We start from the raw sequence: 27097 nt of genomic DNA, 5'->3' as shown, positions 1-27097 counted from the left end.
GAATTTCAGAGCTTCTCTTACTGTTTCCAATATGTTTTGGTCTTTGGTTTTCAACAGTTTTACTTTGTGCATGGGTGGTTCTATTTGAGTTTATCTTACCTGGAATTTATCTTCTTGGATATGTAGATTAAAATTTTTCATCAAATTTGCATATTTGTGGCTCTTGATTCCTTCAAATATTCTTTCTGCTCTTTTTTCCACTTCTCTTCTTCTGAGACTCCCATTGTGTTGGTGCACTTGATGGTGTCTCACAGGTCTCTGAGGTTTTATTCATTTTTCTCCATTCTTTTCTTCCTAGTTCTCAGACTAGGGGATCTTGACCTGTTTTAAGTCCACTCATTCTTTCTTCAATTAGCTCAAATCTTTTGTTCAATCCTTCAAGTGGGTTCAACAAGTATCAGTTATTGTAGTTTTTCATTGTAGAATTTATATTTGATTGTTTCACATGATTTCTGTTTATTTATAGTCTGTGTTTGGAGAGATACTGTAAGCTACTTTCCTTTATTTTTTTTTTAGACATGGTTTCCTTTATCTTTTTTGAAGATATTTGTCATAACTGACTTAAAGCTTTTTGTGGAGTCAGTCCAACGTAAGCTTTTCCCTGTGTATAAGTCATGCTATTCCTTTGTATGTCTCATATTTTCTTTTGTTGAAAACTGAACATTTTAAAAGACATAAAGTGGCAACTCTGGAAATAAATACCACCAGTGATATGTGGTGGTGGTGTTTTATTTGTGCTTGTTGTTGTTCCTTTTCTTACTCTTGTTATGTTGGTTGGTGACTTTCCTGGATTAATTCTGTAAAGTGTGTATTCTTTGTCATGTGTGGTCACTGGTATCACTCCTCACTTCCTTTTGTGGTCAGAAATAACTCAACAGAAATTTCCTTGAATGCTGTCAACCAGTAAGGCTCCTGTCCTTTGTAGAAGGGCTATCTGTGTATGTTGACATATGCCTTTAATGCTCTGACAGTTTAAAACTCTGCCTTAGCCTTTACTTCCTGCTCCCATAGATCCCCAAGTTTAGCCAAAGGTTAGAGATTAAGATCTTCGCAGGCCTTTCTTGGATATGTGCACAGCTCTGCACATGTGTGCATCTTTCCATATTCTCAGGAATATATTGGAGCTTTTCAAAGGCCTGTATAGACAACTCATTCTCCAGCTTTCTCTTTTAAGGTTTTTGGCCCTCCACTTATTTTGCCTAAATAGATATCACTGTCTCAGGTATTTGCAATGTCAACACTTGTCACATATTGCTTTCCAGATGCTCTGAGGATAAAAACTTTCCCATAGACCACAATCTGAATTAGGTCAAAGACAAGGTCAATTAAAGACAAGCTCTGTGAATGGGGCTTTTTCAGAGAGTATTCATATATGCTGAATAGTGACAAATCTCTGGAAATGGGGGTTGTGGGAGCAGCTTCAAGCTCATTTTTCTCCCCAGCGTATCTGCTAGGCCGATGATTTCCACACCTACCATGGTCAAAAGCCTGCTGGTTTTCAAGGCTACCATGTAGCTAGGGAAAGAGAGAGAGGAATAGGTCAAGTTAAAATGCCACAAAGATGGCTAGCTGGGAGGGAGGCCATCCTATGGAGAGGAAGCTAGTGAGAACCGCTGGGGCTGGGGAGTGAGGGGATGCTCAGAGTCTAGGGCTCAGACTACCTGCGCCTCCTCCTGCAGTGGAGACTGTACCCCTGTGGGAGACTAGCCACCTGGTAAACTCTTCTCACAGAAATTTCAATGTTGGAAGAAGCTTCAAATAACTATGTGCATAGAATGGAACGAAAGCAGGCATTGTAGGCCCCTGAGGGCACTTGGTGAGGTGTTGACATCAAAGATGCCTCTGAGGATCCTCTGTTCAATGCAGAACTTGACCAAATTACAGGCTACAAAACACAAAGTATTCTTTGTATGCCAATTAAGAATAATAGGGATGAGGATTTGGGGAGGGGAGAGAAGAAGATGGTGATCGAGTAGGAAAACCTTAGGCTAGCTTTGTCCCACAAACACAACTAGATAGATAGCAAATCATCTAAAATACCCCAGAAATCAACCTGAAGACTGACAGAACAAACTCCACAACTAAAAGGAGAGAAAAGTTCAAAGGAAGAAAAACCAGGAGACATAATTGACTTTCCTAACATAGAGAAGAAGGGAGAGACTTAGACACATTTGTGAAGATGGAGGAATTTATCTTAAATGAAAGAACAAGGTAAGGTCATGGCCAGAGATATAAGCAAAACAGATATAAGAAACATATAAGTAATATGCCTGAAGGAGAAATTAAAGAGACATCCATATGGATACTCACTAGGTTTGACAAAAGAATAGAAGATATCAGTGAGACTCTAACCATAAAGACAAAGGAGTTTAAAAAGAATCTATCAGAGATGAAAAGCACAACAAATGAGATTGGAAATGAGCCTGATGCAAGGAACAGCAGACTGAAAGAGCAGAGGAATTAATTAATGACCAGGAAGACAAAGTAATGGAAAGTACTGAAACTGAGCAAAAGAGATTGTACAATCTGACAAGCCAGAAGTGAGTACCATGATATAATCTTCCTTTGAACTTTTCTCCCCTTTTAGTTGTGGAGTTTGTTCTGTCAGTCTTCAGGTTGATTTCTGGGGTATTTTAGATGATTTGATACCTATCTAGTTGTGTTTGTGGGACAAGAACTGAGAACTTCCCTAATATGGGGAAGAAAACAGACATCCAGATCCAGGAGGGACAGAGCACTCCAATCAAAATCAACAAAAGCAGGCCAACACTAAGTTGTACTGTAACTGAATTTGCAAGATATAGTGATAACAAAAAAATCTTAAAAGCAACAAGACAAAAGAAGTCCTTAATTCACAAGGAAAACCCATAAGGATAGCTCAAGATTTCTCAATAGAAATCTGACAAGCCAGAAGTGAGTACCATGATATAATCAAAGTGCTGAATGGGAAAAATCTGCAGCCAAGAATATTTCATCCAATAAGACTATCATTTAGAATAGAAGGAGAGATAAAGAGTTTCCCAGACAAATAAAAACTAAAGGAGCTCATGACCACTAAACCAGTCCTGCAAGAAATATTAAAAGAGACTTCTTAAGTGGAAAGGAGAGACCAAAAGTGACAAAGAAAAGAAAGGACCAGAGAAAATCTCCAGAAATAAATAGATACAAAGTAATAAAATGACAGTAAGTACAAATATATCAATAATTACTTTGAATGTAAATGGACTAAACACTCCAATCCAAAGATAGAGCGTGGATAAAAAAAACAAGACCCATCCATATGCTGCCTCCAAGAGACTCATTTGAGACCTTCAGACACCTGCAGATTGAAAGTGATGGGTTGGAGGATATTTATCATGCAAATGTATGTCGAAAGGAAGCCTGAGTAGTAATACTTATATCAGACAAACTAGACTTTAAAACAAACATGGTAACAAGAGACAAAGAAGGACACTATATAATCATACATACAGGGGAAAATCCAACAAGAAGATGTACATTTATAAATATTTATGCACTCAACATGGGAGCACCCAAATATAACAAACAAAAAGCAACTGATTAATAATAATACAATAATAGTAGGGAACTTTAACACCCCACTTACATCAATGGACAGATTATCTAAACAGAAAATAAACAAGGAAACAATGGCTTTGAATACACACTGGACCAGTTAGACTTAACAGATGTATTCAGAATGTTCCATCCTGAAACAGGAGAATACACATTCTTTTTAAGTGCACATGGAACATTCTCCAGAATAGATCATATATTAGGTCATGAAACAGGCCTCAACAAATATCAAAAGACTGAAGTCATATCATGCCCCTTTTCTGACCATGACAGTATGAAACTAAAAGTGAACCACAAGAAAAAATGTGGGAGGACTACAAATACATGGAAGTTAAACAACATGCTACTAAACAATGAATGGGTCAACCATGAAATCAAAAAAGAAATTTTAAAACACATGGACATAAATGAAAATGAAACCTTAAGAATGCAGCAAAAGTGGGTCCTAAGAAGGAAGTATAAAGTAATACAAGCTTACCTCAAGAAGCAAAAAAAGAATCTCCATTAACAACCTAACTTTATATATAAAGGAATTAGAAAAAGAAGAACAAATGAAGCCAAAAGCCAGTAGAGGAAGGAAATAAAAAAAGATTAGAGCAGAAATAAATTATATGGAAACTCAAAAAAAAAAAAAAAAAAAAGAAAAGAAACACTAAAACAGATCAATGAAGCTAGGAGCTGGTTCTCTGAAAAAAATCCAATAAAATTGATAGACCTAAAGCCAGACTTACCAAAAAGAAAACAGTAAGGACCCAAATAAATAAAATCATGAATTAAAGAGGAGAGATCACAACCAATGCCCCAGAAATACAATTTTAAGAGAATACTATAAAAAGCTATATGCTGCTCTTTGGGGTCTGTGGGGAAACAAGATGAGGAAGGGGACATTATCGTTCAGAAAGTGTTGCAATAAGACGCACACGTTGTGCCGCCACTGTGGCTCTAAGGTCTACCACCTTCAGATGTTCACCCGGGGCAACTGTGGCTACACTTCTAAGCAGAAGAGAAAGTATAACTGGAGTGCCAAGGGTAAAAGACGAAATACCACTGGGACCGGTTGAATGAGGCACCTAAAAATTGTATACCGCAGATTCAGGCATGGATTCCATGAAGGAACGACACCTAAGCCCAAGAGGGCAGCTGTTGCAGCATCCAGTTCAGCTTAAGGATTTCAATGATTAGTCAAAATAAACGTTCTGGTTTAAAAAGAAAAAAAAGCTATATGCCAACAAGTTGGACAATCTGGAAGAAATGGATAAATTCCTAGAAACCTATAAATTACCAGAACTGAGGGGGGCTTGGGTGGTAAGTCAACTAAGCATCCAACTCTTGGTTTCAGCTCAGGTCATGACCTCAGGGTCATGAGATCAAGCCCCTATTGAGCTCCACACTGGCCATGGGAGTGTAATTAAGATTCTCTCTCCCTCTTCCTCTGCCCCCCATGTATGCTCTTTCTCTCTCTCTCTCTCTCAAAAAAAAAAAATAATTAATTAAAAAAAATTACCAGAACTGAAATAGGAAGAAATAGAAAACTTGAACAGACCAATAACCAGCAACAAATTGAATCAATAATTAAAAACTCCTAACAAAGGAGTCCAGGACCAGATGGCCTCACAGGTGAATTTTACCAAACATTTAAAGAAGAGTTAATATCTATTCTTCTCAAACTATTCCAAAAAATATAAGAGGAAGGAAAACTTCCAAATACATTCTATGGGGCCAACATCACCCTGGTGATGACCAAAACCAGATAAAGACACCACTACAGGGCAGCCCCAGTGGTGCAGCGGTTTAGCACCACCTGCAGCCCAGGGCATGATCCTGGAGACCCTGGATCAAGTCCCATGTCAGGCTCTCTGCATGGAGCCTGCTTCTCCCTCTGCCTGTGTCTGTGCCTTTCTCTCTCTCTCTGTCTCTATGAATAAATAAATAAAATCTTAAAAAAAAAAAGACACCACTACAGAAGAGAACTACAGGCCAATATTCCCGATGAACACAGATACAAAAATTCTTAACAAAATACTAGCAAACGCAATCCAACAATACATTTAAAAAAATCACCCTTCACCATTAAGTGGGATTTATCCTTGTGTAGCAAGGGTGATTCAATATTAGAATATCAATCAACATGATATACCACATTAATAAACAAAAGGATAAGAACCATATTATCTTGTCAATAAGTGGAGAAAATGCATTTGACAAAGTACAACATCGATTTATGATAAAAACCCTCAGCAAAGTAAGTTTAGAGAGAACATACCACAACATAATAAAGACTGTATATGAAAAACCCACAGCTACTATCATCCTTAAATCGAGAAAACCTGAGAGCTTTTCCCTCTATGGTCAGGAACAAGACAAGGATGTCCGCTCCTACCACTGTTATTTAACATAGTAGTACTGAAAGTCCTAGCCACAGCAATCAGACTGTAAAAAATAATAATAATCATAAAAGGCATCAAATTAGCAAAGAAGTAAAACTTTTCATCATTTGCTGATGACATGATACTATATACAGAAAACATAAAAGATTCCACCAAAAAACTGCTAGAACTGATAAACAAATCTGGTAAAGTTACAAGATACAAATCAATGAACAGAAATCTGTTGTATTTCTAAACGCCAATAATGAAGCAGCAAAAAGTGAAATTCTGGTATCAAACCCATTTACAATTGAACCAAAAAAAAAAAAAAGATGAAGAAGAAGCTACTTAGGAATAAACCTAACCAAAGAGATGAAAAGCCTGCATTCTGAAAACTATAAAATGCTGATGAAAGAAGTTGACGATGACACAAAAACATTGAAAGACATTCCATGCTCATGGATTGGAAGAACAAATATTGGTAAAATGTCTATACTACCCAAAGCAATCTACACTTTTAATGCAATCTCTATCAAAATGCCGATAACATAAAACTTAGGGCACGTGGGTGGCTCAGTCAGTTAAGCAACTGCCTTTGGTCATGACCTCAGGGTCCTGGGATCAAGCCCTGAGTTGGGCTCCCTGCTCAGTGGGAAGTCTGCTTCTCTCTCTCCCTCTGCCCCTCCCCCTCATTTGTGTGCTTTCTCCCTCCCTCTCTCTCTCTCTCTCTCTCTCTCCCTCAAATAAGTAAATAAAATATTTTTTTTTAAAGAGAGAGAATCTGCTATAAAACTCATGAACAAAAAAAAAAAAAACAAAAAAAACCAAACAAACAAACAAAAAAACTCATGAACATTCATTGAACACAGTAATTAAATTCATTAATTTGCCATTTGTTGCTCCACAATTTCAAAAGGAAAATAATTCATATTGTAGGTTTTGAGTCCTGTGAAGTAATATTTTTTGCAATGCTATATTCTCATAAGTTATAACTCACTACTATATTCTCACCTTATAAAATATTTGTCAAGTGAAAGGAAACTACATAATCCATCTGTCGATCTGTTCATTGTGGTTGCTTCTGATCAATACCAAATAAATGTTCCTTTAACTACAGTAGTTTGTCAAGAACATCTTACGTATCACCTGTATGGGAAATAAATTGTCTCTTATAAGAACCATATTCATGCTTTCAAAAAATTAGCTTAAGAAGGAATGCCTAATTTTCTGGGCTACCGGGAAATTTAGTGGAATTGTTGATAACAGGGACTCTAGATCAGACGTATACTGAATATATCCTGGCAGTGCCTTTGCAAATTGTTTTTTTCCTTAGAAAACTTCGATATCTGTAAGACTCAGTTTCTGCATCTGGGTAATAAAGATGATGAAAATATCTATCTAAGTGTTTTAGAAGATTTAGATGAGATTTACATACATTGCTAAGCACTTGGAAAGTGCTCAAAATATTTTCAGTTAGTATCTGGCTCTTAGTGTAATGAAAATGACGCTAAAGTTGGTGTGGGTTGGCTTTATACATACCTTACAATGCTAAATTTTGGTAGTTCAAGGGTTTGTATTATCGACTGTTCTTTCATCGATACCTTTGTTAGGCATGCGACATGGGTGAAGATTTTATTACACCGCTGGCAGTATCATAACTGAAAAGAAAGCTATAAAATGTTCTACTTTGATGTCTCTAATTCACTGAATAATATATAGTGTTATCCTATTTAAATTATATATGTTCTTTATTTAGTTTTAAAGACAAAAATCAGGCTTCTCTTCTGGGGGCACAAGAAGCACAGACTGCCCTGAAGTGTCGGAACCCTAGGAGGGCTACACTAAAATATCCATGACTGACTTATTTTGTAGTTGGAAGTTTGTACCTTTTGATTCTTTTCACCCATTTCATCCATCCCCTACCCCCACCTCTGGCAACCACCAATCTGTTTTCTTGTTCTCTGTATCTATAAGCTTGTGTGTGTGTGTGTGTGTGTGTGTGTGGTTTTTCTTTGTTTTTATTTTAGATTCCACATGTAAGTGAGATCTTCTGGTATTTGTCTTTCTGTCTGACTTATTTCACTTAGCATAATGCCCTCAAGTTCCACGGATGTTGTTCTGAATGGCAAGGTTTCATTCTTTTTTATGGCTGAATAACATTCCATTAAATGTATATATTCCATGTATATGTTGATATATATATATGTATATATATATGGTTGATAAAGCTTAAAGTAGATGTACATGTATATGTACATAAAGTATATGTCTATGTATACATATATGTTATATACATGTGTGACTGATAGTTTCACCATGTCAATTTAAGGAATCGTGGGCTCTTGGTATTGCCAGTTGTTCCTGATTGGCCCTTTGATATATGTGCATGTATACACGTACACACACACACACACACACACACACACACATACACTTTTGCATGTGGTCAAATTGATCAATCTTGTCCTGTTTTGTGATGGATGTAATGATTAGAAAAGCTTCCTCTATCACTAGATTATACAAATATTTATAAATGTTTTTAATATAATAGTGAGCTTAGAATAAGAGAGAACTTTGGGATTGTGTAGATGTTGGATCCAACTCCAGCTGTACTATTAACTAACTGTAACAATTAACCATTAACTAGTTGTAACCAACTGTATTTTCCAAAGATGGCTCCAACGATATCTCCCATACCACAAGCTCTGCTACAACGTTGTTACTCTCCAATCAAAAAGTGGAACTTGGCCGGGCTTGTGATTCACTTATAACCAATAGAATGTAGCAGAAGTGATGAGGCATGACTTCCAAAGCTAGCCCTTAAAATGTGAGGCAACCCCCACTTCGTTAGAATACATACTTCTGTTTAAGTCTGGAGGCTCCATGCTGTGAAGGGGCCCAAGAAACATGAAGGGTCCATTTGGAAGTATTCTGACCAACAGCCCCTGGTGACATCACAACTTAGAGCAGCAGCAACTGTAAAGCCATATGAGTGAAGACACCTCAGAATGATTTCAGTCTCCAGCTCTTGAAACATCTCCAGACTCTGAGTCTTCCCTGTTGAGCTCCCAGACATCATGGAGCAGAGACAAGCTACCCCCACTCTCTACTTTCTGAATTGTGAACATAGTACTACACTGTCAATAAACTGATATTTTTATTCAGGAATAATACCTGAAAAACCATGTGACAGTTGTCAAATTACTAGACTTGTCCATATTTGTCAAGTTATCCAGTTAGCATCAGGAAGTCAAGCTGTTCTTCAGGTTTCTCCTCTATGAAATTGTCTTACAGTAGTAGCCACTTCATAGAGAATTGTGAAGATTAAGTGAGATCATATATGAAAAGTACTTAAAATGTGTCTAGCACACTCTAAGAGGTCAAACAATAATAATCACAACAGTATTTAAAAGTAAGGTTTTTTGTTTATTACATTTAAATCTCTAATATATGTGAAATTTACTTTGGTCTAATGTGTAAGATTGTATGAATTATTTACCAGTCAATTCCAAGTTAACACTTAGATTATTAACCAGATTATTGTCTTTTAAAAGATATGTGAAGAAAATTCTCATGCATCTTTATGTGCATATATGAAAGAAGAACAGGTGCTTGCTTATCAGAGGATTGACACTTGGGGTGGTAGCATGTGGATAAAGAAATTTTCACTTAGGTCTTATGTGTTCATTTGTTCAAGCTGGAAAATGGGACTAAGAAGAGAACCCCAAAATGGGGTGAACCAAAAGATCATCTCCCAGTTTAGGGCATGTTTCTCTAGGCGGTAAGGAAGCCTTTCAGTAGGAGTGCGTTGACACCCTATATACCCTGTCACTCTTAGATGCCAAACTGAAATGTCATTTTCTAACCTAACTTCACCTTGACTTCGAGCTCCATTCCCAGTGATTGTGGGAAACAATTGGTCTTCTCAGCTTACCATTTTGAGGCGGGAAAGTGGAAGCAAAAGAGGTCAGGGGGAAACTGTTAACATGAACAGTCAGATCTCATGGGAAAGCTCTGGACCACAAAATACACCACAGACTTAGCCCATCTTGATGGAAGGAGTCGATCATTTATTGGTTGAGGTCTATGCTTAAGTTGGGAGCTTAGCATCTGGGAAAGGCAGCCCCCACTTGGTGAGGGTGAATCTACAGAGCAGTAAATAGCTGTGAGTTGCCATGCGCCGACACTCAATGCAGCTGGGTGGCAGATGCACCGATCAGCTAGGAGGGTTTGGGCAGGGCACCCAAACCAAATGAAAATCATTCATTATGTAAAAAATAATAATAATTTCAGTGCTCTGATGCTGAGAATGCCAACAGTTGCTCTTGGACCATTGAGGAAAGATTTTATAACAAGAACCCTCTTCTTGTTCAACAAAGCCAAGCTTTTCCAAACATTGATTCACAAATATTTTTGAAATCTCTTTTGAAACCCAGTGCAAAACAATGATCTTTCTTTCTTTTTTTATCCCCAGACTGATGTTTCCCATCCCCATGATTCAAAGGGTGAGCAAGCCCGTATACAACTAGGAATAAAAATATGTTGTTTCCCTAACTCAAAATATCCATGTTACATTGGCCTTTCTAATCAGCTTGCCCATTTTTAAAAGGTTGTCTTCATGTCTATTTATCCTGACTCTGTAAAATTCCAATTGAGAATTCCTCAGAAAGTATCATAATATCAGACACAGAGCACGCCAAACTACTCAAGTAGAGGGGTGGTTGGTTTATTGTTAAGAATTTTATGTGGACTAATAATGGAAGAAAAAGCTATGGAAATCCAGAACCAGGAACTTTGGTATGCCGCATAAGGAGAGCATGTCAGGATTATTCTGTATCCAAGGAAGCTTCACCATCTTGGCCACATCCCACCACCACTTCTACTCCATTTCTCTCTGCCTATTTATTTCACTCAGTGTCTTCTGTTCCCACTACTACTAACTTCTGCTCTCTTACATCCTCTGTTTACTCATAATTTCCGTTTATATAGGAAACTTTGTAACTACAACACTACCCATGGCATCTCTGTTCATTCTATTATCTTCAACTACCATGCCATCTGCTTGATTATTCACGTTTTCCCCTTCATTCTTTCCCTACTGTTCACTCTTATAAGGAGTGCTGGTCATCCTTGCACAAGGTTTCCATTCCCAGTTAAATCACCTTGGCCAGCCAGGGCCCTGGTAATTCAAGCCAATTTCACCTACATCAAATTATCTCTCAAATCTCAGTTTCCACAGACTGAAAGGTCCTTACAATTTTCCTTGATGCCTCATCCTTATGCCTGTCCGGTTTTCTTTCTGCCTGAGATTCCTCTCCTCCAAGAGCTCTACCAAAAAAAATATGGCTCATGTTGCCAACAAATTGGGGAGCCAGAGTCATTCCTCTTTTATCTCCATAACTCATGGGTAAAAGGAGAGCACCAGGAGGTGTCAGGGCTAATCCAAAGAGAATCTCAACTCCAACCAGAGGAGTGGATATAGATGAGCATAAAGTATGCTCACAGAGTTCTCAGTACAAGTTTGAGATTATTTTGCCTAATTCTTTGCATTACCATAAAAGAGATAATAAATTTAAAAAAGAGATAATAAATAGCCAGTTTCAAAGCCAACTCTATTTGTGGCAACTCTCTATCCATCATAAGGAAATCAAAACCACCGATTGTGAGCAACAGGGGTTTGCAAAACTTCAGTCTAGTCTAGTCATCCATGCTCAATAAGACTCAGCTACCGTGCACTCTCTCTCTCTCCTGGGACTTTCACCAGCTCGTTGTCTCACTCTCTATCATAGGTTGGAAGATGAGATCTAAGCACAGGCTTGGGGGGAAGAGATAAAGGGAGGGTGAGTTGAGAATGACTCTAAATCCAGGAAAGATGTGGAACTAGACTCCCTCAGGGAGGTTGCAATAGCTAGTATGTTTGCAACAGATGAGCTCTGTCCTTTTTTCAAAACTCAAGAAGTTGATGTCTTCGCAATTGGTCACACATGACAGTTTGGAATAAAAATACATACTCCGTCCTGAGGAGATGAAAGAGAGAGAACACAAGTGTAATAACTCCATTTCTTCCTTTCATATTCCTAGGAATAACATCTTCTCAGAGCTTCACTAACCTTTGGCTAAGCCCAAATGAACTACAAGGTTGAGTCTACTCATGATTGACCCAGAGAACGGATTGTATTTCTCTAGCTGATAAGAGATATCAACGCTTCTTCCACTCACTATTGTCTTAAGGAAAAGTCCATCTTTGCCATCCCCTGTACAGGACCACCCCATCTTTACCCACCCACTCACCCATATGCAGGTAGTTATTTCTCAGCCACTCTCTACCCCACATTACCTTTTTTTGTAAGGAAGTAAAAGTTCTCAACAGCACAGGACTGTTGGTACTTTAGGGTACAGGTCTTCATGATGTCATAGCATAACCCAAGATGATATTTTTTACATTTATAACATGACTTTGCAATCTCTGCCAGACACAGAAAGAGGTATTTAAAGGATTTAGTCTGAAGAAGATTCTCCAGGCTTGTGGGTTTCTCTACAGGAACTTCTATTGCCTAGTGGTTCCTAATCTTTCTCTGGCTGTTGAGTCCTCTGATAATCTTGGGAATGATAATTTTTACAGACATGAATCACTTGTTGGGAATCACTTGTTGTATATGACCTCAAAAGATCAGAGTTCCTATGAAATTTACCTATGGACCTATTATTTAACCTGATGATTTCATCCAGTAATGGGGGAAAGGAAGCAAAGAGAGAAATTCAGTTTCTTTACTCCAAAAATTGGACTAAATTAGTCTGGGAGAAGATAAAACTCCTAGGATTGTAGAGTAAGAATGGATTATACCCCTCTCTGAAAACTGAGAGGAGGTTTTCTCCTCAGTATGTCACAAACAACCTGTTTACACCAAGGACTGTAGACAGCCATTGTACCTGTCAGATGTTCCGTCAATTCACCTGGGGGAAAAGAAAGAAAAGTCTTCTTTGTCATAATCTCACATAACCTGCCAAAACTTGAGGAGCCAACTGTGGAAATTTCCCCTTTCCCAGCAACTGCCCATCTCTTAATCAACAACCTCCAGAACTTACCCTTATTTGAGCAGATCAGAAAGACTATGCCCAGCAAAAACACAACAAACATCCTGGAACTTCTGTCATGTACAGTTTTCTGTAGAGCATGCTGGTTGATTTCACCAGTGATCTGTTTTTGGGCTATTCATCCAAATCACATAATCATAAAATTTCAAGGACAGACAGTACCTCCATGTTCCCAGACCTAAGCCACCAACTGAAGTCACATTACCCCTAAGGCATCTTTTTTTTTTAATGATTATTTATTTATTTATTTATTTATTTATTTATTTATTTATGAAAGAGAGAGAGCATGAGCAGTGGGGAGGGGCAGAGGGAGAGGGAGAAGCAGACTCCCTGCTGAGCAGGGAGCCTGATGTAGGGCTCAATTCCAGGACCCTGAGATCATGAGCTGAGCCAAAAGCAGATTCTTTCTTTTTAATTTATTTTTTATTGGTGTTCAATTTGCCAACATATAGAATAACACCCAGTGCTCATCCCATCAAGTGCCCCCCTCAGAGCCTGTCACCCAACACCCCCACCCCCCACCCACCTCCCTTTCTACCACCCCTTGTTCGTTTCCCATAGTTAGGAGTCTCTCATGTTCTGTCTCCTTTTCTGGTGTTTCCCACTGATTTTTTCTCCTTTCCCCTTTATTCCCTTTCACTATTTTTTATATTCCCCAAATGAATGAGACCATATAATGTTTGTTTTTCTCTGATTGACTTATTTCACTCAGCATAATACCCTCCAGTTCCATCCACGTTGAAGCAAATGGTGGGTATTTGTCATTTCTAATGGCTGAGGAATATTCCATTGTATACATAGACCACAGCTTCCATATCCATTCATCTTTCGATGGACACCGAGGCTCCTTCCACAGTTGGGCTATTGTGGACGTTGCTGCTAGAAACATCGGGTGCAGCTGTCCTGGCATTTCACTGCATCTGTATATTTGGGGTAAATCCCCAGCAGTGCAATTGCTGGGTCGTAGGGCAGGTCTATTTTGAACTCTTTGAGGAACCTCCACACAGTTTTCCAGAGTGGCTGCACCAGTTCACATTCCCACCAACAGTGCAAGAGGGTTCCCCTTTCTCCACATCCTCTCCAACATTTGTTGTTTCCTGTCGTGTTAATTTCCCCATTCTCACTGGTGTGAGGTGGTATCTCATTGTGGTTTTGATTTGTATTTCCCTGATAGCCAGTGATGTGGAGCATTTTCTCATGCGCTTCTTAGCCATGTCTATGTCTTCCTCTGTGAGATTTCTGTTCATGTCTTTTGCCCATTTCATCATTGGATTGTTTGTTTCTTTGCTGTTGAGTTTAAGAAGTTCTTTATAGATCTTGGAAACTACCCCTTCATCTGATACGTCATTTGCAAATATCTCCTCCCATTCGGTAGGTTGTCTTTGAGTTTTGTTGACTGTATCCTTTGCTGTGCAGAAGCTTCTTATCTTGATGAAGTCCCAATAGTTCATTTTTGCTTTTGTTTCTCTTGCCTTCATGGATGTATTTTGCAAGAAGTCACTGTGGCCAAGTTCAAAAAGGGTGTTGCCTGTGTTCTCCTCTAGGATTTTGATGGAAACCTGTCTCACGTTTAGATCTTTCATCCATTTTGAGTTTATCTTTGTGTCTGGTGCAAGAGAGTGGTCTAGTTTCATTCTTCTGCATGTGGATGTCCAATTTTCCCAGCACCATTTATTGAAGAGACTGTCTTTCTTCCAATGGATAGTCTTTCCTCCTTTATCGAATATTAGTTGACCATAAAGTTCAGGGTCCACTTCTGGATTCTCTATTCTGTTCCATTGATCTATGTGTCTGTTTTTGTGCCAGTACTACACTGTCTTGATGACCACAGCTTTGTAGTACAACCTGAAATCTGGCATTGTGATGCCCCCAGATATGGTTTTCTTTTTTTAAAATTCCCCTGGCTATTCGGGGTCTTTTCTGATTCCACACAAATCTTAAGATAATTTGTTCTAACTCTCTGAAGAAAGTCCATGGTATTTTGATAGTGATTGCATTAAATGTGTAAATTGCCTTGGGTAGCATTGACACTTTCACAATATTAATTCTTCCAACCCATGAGCATGGAATATTTTTCCATCTCTTTGTGTCTTCCTCAATTTCTTTCAGAAGTGTTCTGTAGTTTTTAGGGTATAGGTCCTTTACCTCTTTGGTTAAGTTTGTTCCTAGGTATCTTAGGCTTTTGGGTGCAATTGTAAATGGGATTGATTCCTTAATTTCTCTTTCTTCAGTCTCATTGTTAGTGTATAGAAATGCCACTGACTTCTGGGCATTGATTTGTATCCTGCCACAGTGCCAAATTGCCAAAAGCAGATTCTTAGCCAACTGAGCCACCTAGGTGCCTCCTACCCCTGTCCATCTATTTAAAAATTCTCCTCAATGATAAGATCAATGATACATATTATATAATCTATAATGTAATGCAGAATTATTTAGAATATATAATATATAACATAATTATATTTTGTTATGTATTATTGTATTATGTCATGTTATTTTATATTATTATATATAACATAATCTATATTATAATCTCTAATATAATATATACTATAATCTAATATACAATATACACATATGAAATTTCTAAGCCTTGTGTTTTCCAAGTAGAATCAAATTTCTCTCCTATAGTTTAACCTTTCAGGTAGGTCAAGACAGGATTTGGACACCTAGTTCTTTAGTTCTTTTTATCTCTCTTCACTAACCTGGTCACTCTCCTCAGGGTAATTTCAGGTTTGTCTTTGTGTCACATAGGCTGAAGCACCAGGAACTAAGCTCAAATGCCAGATGTAGTCTGGATGTGGCGGGGGAGCATTGGAGTACCACTTTTGTGGTGGAGGAAAGTTAACCTTCAGGAAAAAGGTGAAGAAAGGTAAAATTTTTCTAGTTTGCCTTCAGGTGTTTTAATTAATTGGTTAATATTCTAATTAAATAATTTCTAAGCATATACCAAAGACCAATATCACAGGAAGAGAAGATACCAAATAGCCAAGACATGAATCAGTGACCTCACAGAGGTTAGAGTCTAGTTAAAGAGATCAAAGGACATTGAGCACATTTGGTGATGAACATCTAAGTGAGGGACATTCAAATTTGACTGCCTGACCAGGAAAGCTTTCTGTGAAGAAGGGGGGTTGAGCAGGACTTTGAGGGCTAGCAATGTGATAGCTGGAAAATGTGAATAGGAACAGGGACCCAAAGGAACAGTAATGTCAGAGTACAGTGACATCAAACAGCCTGTCACACTGTGAAGAGAGTGGGTCATGTGGTGGCAGAGATATAGGTGAGCCAGAAACTCAAGCACAGAGAGACACAGCCTGGTGGAGGTGATGGCAGATAGGTGAAAGGAGGGGCTCAAGGTGACATTGCACTGGTCTTGCTGCTGTGACTACTTCATGTCACACTTGTAGGATGGAATCTCTTGCTCACTACTATGCGATTGCAAGATATCAGGGAAGACAGCCATTTTTAACAGAGTTGGGAAAGATATGAAAGTACCACTCCTCTGCACCGGTACTGAATTCTGGAAAGAACACCTCCCCTAATCCTAAACTTAAGTTTGCCACACGTATCGGCTCGAATCCTGACTCTGCTGTTTGCCAGCTATGTGACTTTGAATGAGTTACTGATGTTGAGAATAATTTTCATTACTCAGGATTACATTAAAGTGGGGATCCCTTTAATGGGGTGGGTAGCTCAGTGGTTTAGTGCCTGCCTTCGGCCCAGGGCATGATCCTGGAGTCCCAGGGTTGAGTCCCACATCAGGCTCCCTGCATGGAGCCTGCTTCTCCCTCTGCCTGTGTTTCTGCCTCTCTCTCTCTCTCTTTCTCTCTCTGTGTCTCTCATGAATAAATAAATAAAATTTTTAAAATTTTTTTAAATTAAAAAAAGGATTACATCAAAGTTTGTGGAAAAAAAAAAGAAGCTCATATTTGTTAAGTCCTTGGAAACTATCAAGTACTAACTCTCTGTGCAGTGCTTACATTTCAGAAGCAGAAGAATGCCTACCCTTTTGCTAGGGTAGGCATTAGAAACTCCCATCATAAGGAGTCATATACAGAAAAGAGCATCTGCTAGGAAAAGCTTGGGGTAGTGTCTATAGCTGTGGTTCTGGTGTTCAAGGGACAGGAGCCTGGCTGTGAAGGTAGTACCAGGAGCATCTTGTCAAGGGTTAACTTTCAATACGGCTGACATTTGGCTTTGGGTGTTCAAAAGGATGGGAAGTTAGTAGCAATCTCTTCTAGAATGGACTTTGAAGACAGAAAGTCAGATTCAGAACCAGCTGTCTAATTGGCCTTGAGTGAGTAGTTAGGTACGAGTTGAGTTCTGATTCACTGACACTGGGTGGGAGCTGGATCCATTCTTATAGCTTAGGGTATGCTCCATATGCTGATGACATGCAATTTTACATCTCTATCTCTGACCCCTATTCTGAGTTCCAGACTCACATCTAAAAATAGCCATTCCTTCTCAGAAAGCTTACAAGTACCACAATTTCAGTCTATCTCAAAATGAAATTTTAATCTCTCTGATTCACTAAATGTGCTCCTACATCAGTGTTTAGGGTCTCAATAAATCTGGAAATCCTTCTTTAAAGATCTCTGTGCCTTGTCCTCAAAGAGGATCTAGTAGCAAGCCTTATCCATGTTACCTATTAACTTCTCCCATGGGTTTACTTTTCTTTATCCCACTGCCACTACTATCATCCAACCCATCTTCATCTCTTGTCTCATCCAAGCAATAACCTTAGTTTTTGGCCTTCTTGCTTCTACTCTTGCCCTATAGTAGTCAATTCTCTATAAGGGAGTCAGAGAGCCCTTTTACAGGTCATAGATGCCATTGAGACTGCTGCACAAAACCCTCCAATGACTTTCCTCACACTGTGAAGAAAATCCAAAGCTCCTCCTGCAGAATCTTCCCCAATCTGAGCAAAGGCTACTCTCCCTCTTATTTCCTACCACATTCCCCTTGCTCACTCAAATGTCACCCTCTCAGTCCTGGTAAATCTTTAGAAAATGTCAACATCCTTTCTCCATCCTTTTATCTGCTTTACTTTTTAATAACAATTTTCACTACCTGACTTTACATATCTATTTGGTCACTTGTTTGATTCCTCAACTAGAACAAAGCAAGGATGTTGTTTTATGACCATTGTATCCCCAGCATCTGGAGGCTTCAAGCATAAGAAAAACCCCCAAAATAGTTGTGGAACAAATGAATAATGAGCTTCCAACATCCACTCTTGCGTCCTTCCAGTCCATTCTCACATAGCAACCATGTTAATCAGATTGATTTCTTAAAATTATAATAAGGAGGTGAAAATGAGTCTCTCAGTTCCAGCTAGGATCCCAAAATAGTAGGTGGCAAGTATTTTTACATTTCAAAGTGAAGTGTTGTGCTACTGAAAAAGATTTAAAGAAAATAAATGAAAACCAGTTTCAATATCTAGGGCCCTTTGCCACCTAAATAGTGTAAAGAAATAAACACTATTGTGTCAAAGATAAAAGAAGAGGAGTTTTTGTAGTCAGGGTGGAGGCATGCCTTTCAATATATGGCTCAAAATATACAACCATAAAAAAATTTTATATGTTTGGCTACATTTTTAAAAATCTTCTGAAGCAGGGGGTGGGATGGGAGAACCAACCACTAACTCATAAGCAAAGTCCAAATAACAAATAAACAACCAGTTACAAAATAGTTACAACTTATAATGCAGACTGAGGGCTTAATCGTCCTATTATACAAAGAAATCAATTTCTAAAATTGATTAGAAAAATATTAACAATTCAAGAAGGAAGGTAGGTGGTTAATGATAACATTAGTCCACAGAAAAAGGAACACAAATGGTTCTTAGGCATATAAAATGTGCTGAGCCTTACGTATACTTTGAGAAATGTGAACTGAAACTAAACTCACATAGTATATTGGAATCTAATAACACCCCTAAACTGGAGAGGTTGGAGTAAAGCTGTACTCTCCTTACTCTTGGACTGTAAGTGAACACATCAGTAAGGAGGAAAGCTAGACAGGGGCTATTAGAATTATGAAGATCTAGTGATCTTACCCAACTCATTTTGTGGAATTAGCTGTGCACATCTGTGAAAAGGTGACTATACATAGTTCTTTACAGCTTGATAACTGCAAGATTGAAAACAACTTCTACTGATCTCATGTACATGTGAAATCTTTAAAAAAAAGTCAAACTCATAGACACAGAAAGTAGAAGGGTGGTTACCAGGGGCTCAGGGTGGAAGAAATAGGAAAGCTGGTGTAAGGGTACAAGCTTTTGGGTATGAGATGACATTCTAGGGGATCTAATGGTGTACAGCATAGTGATGACAGTTAACAATACTGTGCTGTAAACTTGCAGGTTGCTAAGAGAGTAGATCTCAAGCATTCTCACCACATACACACGCACACGCACACATGTGCATATATGGGCGCGTGCACACAATGGTAATTATGTGGGGTGATGGGTGTGCTAATTAACCTGATTACAGTGATCATTTTACAATGTATATGAGTATCTAATTATCGCATTGTACATTTTTAATATATATAATTTTGCTGCACAGAACAAACAATAAAGCTGGGGGACAAAATTAGAGAAAGTCTGTGGACCAGTTGGGAATAGCTAAATAAACTATGATACATCCGCACAATGGAATATTGTGCAGGTAGAAAAAAAAAGAATGAAGCAGGTTTTTTTGAAGTGAATTTTAGTAACACATCAGATATACCTTTTAGGCTAAATATACCTATTCAGCTGAAGCTGAATTGAACTCATGATTTAGGAAATGAAGATAAGGCTGAAATTTTATAAAAACTTATCATGAGGCTGTTGCATAAATATAGAGATGGATTTGAAAAGCTTGCTATTATAGTTGAGGTACAGTACTTTCTCAACACCATCAGCTTTCAGATTGCTCCTCTGGCCACTATCCTGTACATTTGCAATACTGAATACCAGCCAATTTTTAACTGAATAGAGTAAAGGAATAAAAAAACTTTAAGCCAGCTCTGCCAGTCATAGATACAATGAATACCATATTACTATCTGGATTTGAGGAACTTTTTTCCCTTTCAGTAATAATTAACTAGAAAAACAATGATCTCCTCTTCAACTCTTGGTCAGTAGTGGTGACCCAATCTCATTGAAGTCATCCCATAAAATGAAACTCTGCATCCTGCTTCATCATCTGGGTTAAGAAATAGAACTTTGCCAGTTTCCTTGAAGTCTGTCCCAGTTTCCTTCATGTCTAAACCATCCACTATTCTGCATTTTGTAGGAATTCACTTCTTTCTGTTTCTTCCTGATTTTATCACCCAAATATGTATCCTTGGAAACTACAGTTTAATTTCACCCAGTTTTTAAAAAATTTAGTATGCTGTGAAGACTCTTTTAAATTACAGATACTTGAAATTTACCTATTGAAAAATCAACAGAGTTTCAATAGGTCGTATTTTGATGATCACAAACCCATGGTTCAGTTAGACATGTTCTTATGTTTGCATATTTCCCAGAATTCATAATCGGGTCAATAGGTCTGATTAGACTCAGATTCAATCCCTTTGGAAAGACAATAGGTGATGTTTTGTTGTTTAATCAAGGGGCACAATATGTCTGGGTTGCTCTCTCTCTGGGATGTTAGCAGCCATTTATGCTTATTATTTAGAGCCATAATTCATCAGGTTTTCAAAATGGTGATATTTATTTTTTCAAGTTTTTGTTTAAATTCCAGTTGGTTAACATACAGTGTAATATCAGCTTCAGGTATAGAATTTAGTGATTCAACACTTACATACATCACTTAGTGTCCATCACAAGAGTCTTCCCCTCTGGTAGCTATCAGTTTGTTCTCTATAGTTAAGAGTCTGTTTCTTGGTTTCCTTCTCTTCCCCGCCACCCCCCACCCCGTTCCCACCATGTTCATTTTTTTAAAATTTTTATTTATTTATTTATTTTTTGCAAACACACGAGGGTTTATTTACAAGCTCGAGCTTGGGTCCAAGTATACCCGACACAGTGGAGCAGGGACTTGGACCCCGAGGTTGGTTTCAGCTTAGTTTTAAGGACTGGTCTCGGGGACCTCCAGAAGGGCTGGAGCAATTCCTCAAGTTCTGTTTACATTTTGATATGGGGACTTCAAGGGCATTGAGCTCTGTTCTTATTCTAATAGGGGCTTCCTGCCCTTGGCTTGGGCTCTGTTTTTATTCTAATATGGGGCTTTCTAGGACATTAAGCTGTAAGCTGTTTTCTTCCTGTAACTGAAGCAAGGTAAAGTTCAGCTCTTATTCACAGGGGCCTGGGATGGCTGTACTTGTGCTAACGCTGAACTTAAAGTGAAATGGCCTTAATTTTCTCGGTCTCCATATTTCCCTCTCTCAGAGGAACCTAAGGAAGGACCCAATCATGGGTCCAGATTGCTCTCAGAGTGAGCCAGGGGGAATGATTCAACCAGGATTCTAACCCACCTTGTTGCTGTTTTCACTCCCATTTATGTTCATTTGTTTTGTTTCTTAAATTCCACATATGAGTGAAATCATGTGGTATTTGTCTTTCTCTGACTAACTTATTTTACTTAGTGTAACCTAAGTAAATCTCTTAATCTCTATGCATGTCATTGCAAATGGCAAGATTTTATTCTTTTTTATGGGTGAATGGTATATATATATATATATGTATACATACATATATACATATATATATATATATATATACACACCATATTTTCTTATCTGTTCACCAGTCGATGGACACCTGGGCTCTTTCCATAATTTGGCACTGGGGTGCATATATCCCTGCAATTAGTATTTTTGTATCCTTTGGGTAAATACCTAGTAATTGTGGGATCATTTTTTATTATTTAAAGATTTTTTTTAATATTTAGTATTTTTAACATTTTTAGGAATCTCCATATGCTTTATCTGAAGTGTTTTCCCCCATGGATTCTTTAGAAATGGCAATAATAATCTTTTTTTGTTTACTTAAAAATTGGAACATTTAAAATAAATAAATAAAAATTATAACATTTTAAAATCTATAAATCTTCATTTCTTTCAAATTTTAAAATTTCTACCTTTTTCACTTTCTATTTCTCTTGGGTCAATATTTCACCATTAATGCTTATGTTCTTCAACTTTCATTAGTAGAGATGGTGCACCATGGGCCCTGAGCATCTCAGTGTCTTCTCATTGGGTATGCCAAGATGCAGGGCCTCAACCACTTTTTTTCCCAGGGCATAGCTCAGAGTTGTGTTCACAGAGGAAAATGTTGAAGAATGAGGTAACATCTCCCCCAGGACAAAGAGTAGGCTTGCTTCCACTTAGTATATAAGCAATCAATTCCTTAAACTCAGTGTTCCCCAGCTGTGGCACAAACCCACAGCGAGTAACATCTACCTGGGCCTCAGCTGTACTGACCTGTCAGACTCAGGGCACCTGAGCAATATGGTGCTCTGGCTTCTGCTTTCACCAAGGAAAGTCCTTTGTTTCTGACCCAGGAGTTTTGTTTCTTCTACCAGCATCTATAAAATAAGAAGAGTTTTACAGCCAGCTTGTTAGCTTTCAAGTAGGATAAAGACCCAGACCCTTCACTCTTCTTGACAGTTGAGAGATGAGGATGAGACAGTGACAGAGACAGGGCCTTCTGGAAGATGACAGACAAGGGGTCCCACGGGATTGGGTGAAGAGTGAGAGAAAATATCTCTCTGGTAGCAGGTTCTCGCAGTCTTAGCTGTTTGCATTACTTTTCTATTGTTGCACAGCAAATTACCATTCACACAGCAGCTCAAAACAACACGGATTTATGATCTCACAGTTTCTATAGGTCAGAAGTGTGGGCACAGTGTGACTGGATTCTCTGCTCAGGGTCTCACCAGCTTAAAATCAAGGTGTGGGGTTTTCATCTGAAGTCAACAGCCAGTAAAGAGCTCAATCTGTCAGCCACTATGTGAGTGAGCTTGGAAGTAGATCCCCACCCCCTCGCCAAGTCAAGCCACAGGATGACTACAGCCTGGCCAACACCTTCATTATGTCTGTGAAAGACTCTGAAGCAAAGGACTCAGCTAAGCCACACCGATTCCTAACCAAAAACTTTGAAACGATACATTTTGTTGCTCTAAGCCACTAAGGTTTGGGAAATTGGCTCTGCAGCAATACGTTAACAAATAGATCAGCATGTGCAGAGACAAAAGGAGAGAGCCCCAGAGTCTGGGAGTTATGTAGGAGTGAGGGAAGCAGTACCAGCAGTGAGACAAGGTACCAGAGAGGGAAAAGCCTTGCACTGCTCCAGCCATCCCTGCAGACCCGCTTCTCTTCCTGCCTGTGTGCTCCACTCTCCTGACCAGAGCATAGCAATCTCCTTGCAGCTGTGGTAACCCCCTGAGTGTGTATGTGGGGGTGGGGGTGGGGGATATTAAACAACCTGGTATTTTTCCCAAAGCAGGGAATAAAAGCACTTGGATTCAAATTGCAGGATTTGAGGAACACTTGCAGTGGGGCCCAGAGAACACAGCTATGTCAGAAGCTTTGCAGTTAACATGTTGCCCACACTCCACCTTTGAGCCCCATGACACTAATGACCTCTCTGAGCTACAGGCACCATGACTGAGGATGGTCAGTTGGAGCTTCTGGCAGCAAAAAAGCAACATCCACCTGGAGATGCTCCTTGGAGATTTGGACTTGTCACCTTGACAGGGCTCTAGCCCTTTTGAAAAGCAGCTATTGACCTGCTACAGAGTGGCTGTGAAAACTGAAGCCTGATCCAAGGGAGTCTTGTCATTTATATTCTGGCCTGATATTCACATTTGGGAGTGAGTCAACTCAGACTCAATAACTCGGTAGGTGGACAGGGCTCCCGAAACCTCACTAATCAAATGAAATGGTATATTCATGAGACACGTGAGATATTTTCTCCTCAACTGTGGCTTACCTTTGTAGTTTCTTAGTAGTGATTTTTTAAAAATCAGAGGACTTAAATCTTGATGAAGTTAAATTTATAATTTTTTCCTTCTAAAATTGTGCTTCCATGTTCTATTAGAGCAATCTTTGCCCACCTGAAAGTTGTGAATATTTCCTCCTTAAGTTTTCTTCTACAAGATTTATTACTTTAGTTTGTACGTATCAGTATAGGATCCATTTAAGTTAGTATTTCTGTATGGTGTAAAGGAAAAGTTACATCTTTTGCCATATGGATATCCAGTTGTTCCAGCACACTTTGTTGGAAAGACTACTGATTTAATAATTCACAATTAAGTGGATTTTAATAGACACTCTTTATCAAATTTTAAAAGTTCTCTTCTACAGTTATTTGATGACAATTTTATTATAAATTGATTTTCAACTTTATTGTCATAGTTTTGTTTTTCTTCTTCTATGAATGTGGACAGGTAAATTGATTCTCTGTTTTTAAAAATTTTATTTATTTAAGAGAGCAAGAGAGAGAGAGCATGTGAGCATGAGTTGATGGGAGCAGTGGAGGGAGAGGCAGAGGAAGGAGAAACAGACTCCGCACTGAGCAGGGAGCCTGACACAGGGCTTGATCCCAGGACTCCCAGGATCATGATCTGAGCCCAAGGCAGAGGCTTATGGACCGAGTCACCCAAGTGCCCCAAATTGACTCCCTCTTCTAGCGTTAAACAACCCTTGCATTCCTGATGTAAATCTACCTGGTCGAAATAGATACCTTTTTGGGTTTTTTTTTTTTTTTAATTTATTCATGATAGTCACAGAGAGAGAGAGAGAGAGAGAGAGAGAGGCAGAGACATAGGCAGAAGGAGAAGCAGGCTCCATGCACCGGGAGCCCGATGTGGGATTCAATCCTGTGTCTCCAGGATCGTGCCCTGGGCCAAAGGCAGGCGCCAAACCACTGCGCCACCCAGGGATCCCCTTTTTGTATACTATTGAATTAAGTTTGGTAATGTTTGTTTTTGGAATTTTGCATCAGAGTTTGAAAAATTGGACTCAAAAATTTTATAATGTCATGTTAAGACTATACTGGACTCATAAAACAAGTTAGGGAGTGCTTGCTGCTATGTTCTTCTCTGAAAGTATTTGCATGAGGCTTTTTTCCTTTGGTGTTCGAGAAAAGTCAGCTGAGGCTACAATTTTCTTAGCAATAGAGTTATAATTGTGAATCTAATTCATTATTAGTAGTATTTCTTCTTTTGACAGTTTTCACATGTTAATTTTTCCCAAAATTCTGCGCTTTGTGAAATTGTTGACATTTATCAGTACAGATAGCTTGTTATACCATCCTTTTCTTTTCTTTTAAATGTCTGTTGGGAAGGTAGTAGTAGACCTCTTTATTCCTGTTATTCTTTTTTACTTTTTTGCATTTGTCTTTATAAAATGTTGTTTTTAAAATTTGTTATTCCTTTATTTTTGTTGAAGCAGAGTTGAGAAACAAATGTTACACTAGTTTTAGGTGTGTGACATAGTGATTTGATGGGTCTGTACATAATGCTATGCTCACCACAAGTGCAGGAGCTACCACCTGTCGCATAAGCTGCTGGTACGATACCTGTGCACTTAATCTCCATGATTTATATTCATTCTATGACTGGAAGCCTATACCTCCCATTTCTCTTCTCCTATTTTGCCCACCCCTTTCTTGTCTCCCCCTATTCCTTGTATGTTTAAGTTTTGTGTTCTCTCCATTTTTCTTTGTGAAAGGTGTGAATTTCAACGAAACACATTTAGGATTTGTTGATTTTATCCTTTGATTATTTATTTCTGCTTTTATCTTTATTTCTTTTCTTACATTTTTGCTGGGTTTGATATGCTCTCCTTTGTCAGCTGCTTGAGGTAGATATATAGATAATTAACATTCTGTATTATCCTTTTTTTAAAAAAAGATTTTATGTATTTAATCATAAGAGACACAGAGAGAGGCAGAGACACAGGTAGAGGGAGAAGCAGGCTCCATGCAGGGAGCCCGATGTGGGACTCGATCCTGTGACTCTGAGATCACATCCCAAGCCAAAGGCAGATGCTCAACTGCTGAGCCACCCGGGTGTCCCAGGCTCACGAACACTTTGAATTATGATACATTCCTGGTAGATTAACCCTTTTTATCATTATAAAAAGTCTCCTTTGCTCTCCAGTAGGTCTTGCCTGAAAGTGTACTTTTCTGATATTTGTATAATTATGCCAGCTTTCTTTTTTCAAGTTAGGGTTTTCATGATATGACTTGTTTATTCTCTACACTCAATCTTCCTCAATCTTCTTGTTTATTTTCTTTCTTTTTAAGATTTGATTTATTCATGAGAGAGAGAGGCAGAGACATTTAATTCAGTTACTGTTACATAGAAGATTATATTTAACACATACCTTTTTTTTACACATAGCTTTTTTTTTTTTTCTTTTCTATTTGAACTGTCTTAGGTTCTTTTAAAATTGTTTCCTGGACTTCTTTTGGATTTCTCAAAACTGTTATTTCATTTTCATTGCACTTATTTATTAGCTTTACTTTTTATTTAAACTCTTCTCTAAATTGTTACCTTGATATTAATGTTTATATCTTTAACTTGTTACAGAAAATTGCTAACTACTACATTTCCCCCTTTTCCAGTAATTCTAGGATCTAGTACACATTCATTTAAGCCTACCTGGCTTCTGTTTTATTGTTGTAATTATTTAAATGCACACAGTCAAAGAATAATCAGTGAGCTTAGAAGATCTATCAAGAGTAACTTCCAAAACTGAAATGCAAAAAGAAAAAAAAAAAAAAGGAAAAGAAAAGATAGAACAGAATAATCCAGACTGTGGGATGATTAGAAAAGGTGTAGTAACATGCATACTGCGAATTGCAGAGGAAAAGAAAGACGAAGCAAAGGAAGAAATATTACAAGTAATGACAGAATTTTTCAAAACTAATTACAGACACCAAACCACAAATCCAGGAAGATTAGAGAATACCCAGCAGGATTAGAAAGATAATAATAATAGACAGGTGTTCCATGAACCACAACTCCCAGCCCTCCTACCCGCCACCCATGAGATGCTCAAGGAGAAGCGCAAGGTAGCTGTACCGCGGGCACCCCAGAGCTTGGCTCCCG

The 27097-nt window shown here is 38.4% G+C and overlaps 1 protein-coding gene and 1 pseudogene across 1 annotated transcript; one reads left to right on the top strand and one right to left on the bottom strand.

Moving 5' to 3' along the window:
* Positions 1 to 4448: 4448 nt before the first annotated feature.
* Positions 4449 to 4742, top strand: LOC121499730 (annotated as a pseudogene).
* Positions 4743 to 11822: 7080 nt separating this feature from the next.
* On the bottom strand, positions 11823 to 25579 carry PATE2 (prostate and testis expressed 2). The gene is made up of 3 exons (XM_041772976.1): positions 25513 to 25579; positions 12280 to 12408; positions 11823 to 11959 (listed from the first exon to the last, which is right to left on the bottom strand). The coding sequence occupies exons 1-3, from the start codon at positions 25577 to 25579 to the stop codon at positions 11823 to 11825; spliced, it is 333 nt and encodes a 110-aa protein (XP_041628910.1).
* Between the last annotated feature and the right edge of the window lie 1518 nt (positions 25580 to 27097).

The sequence above is a fragment of the Vulpes lagopus genome, chromosome 10 (genome assembly GCF_018345385.1).
Source record: "Vulpes lagopus strain Blue_001 chromosome 10, ASM1834538v1, whole genome shotgun sequence".
NCBI classification, from domain to species: Eukaryota; Metazoa; Chordata; class Mammalia; order Carnivora; family Canidae; genus Vulpes; species Vulpes lagopus.
This window is presented reverse-complemented; position numbering and strand designations above follow the sequence as displayed.

What these genes read in the sequence shown, in the direction of transcription:
- PATE2 (XM_041772976.1), bottom strand. Translation starts at nt 25,579, where the DNA reads ATGGAGATTAAGTGCACAGGTATCGTACCAGCAGCTTATGCGACAGGT. An exon ending in TGGTAGCTCCTGCACTTGTG is followed by an intron (nt 12,409 to 25,512) that starts GTGAGCATAGCA and finishes TGTGTCTGGCAG; the next exon opens with AGATTGCAAAGTCATGTTAT. An exon ending in TTACTTCCTTACAAAAAAAG is followed by an intron (nt 11,960 to 12,279) that starts GTAATGTGGGGT and finishes TCATCTCCTCAG; the next exon opens with GACGGAGTATGTATTTTTAT.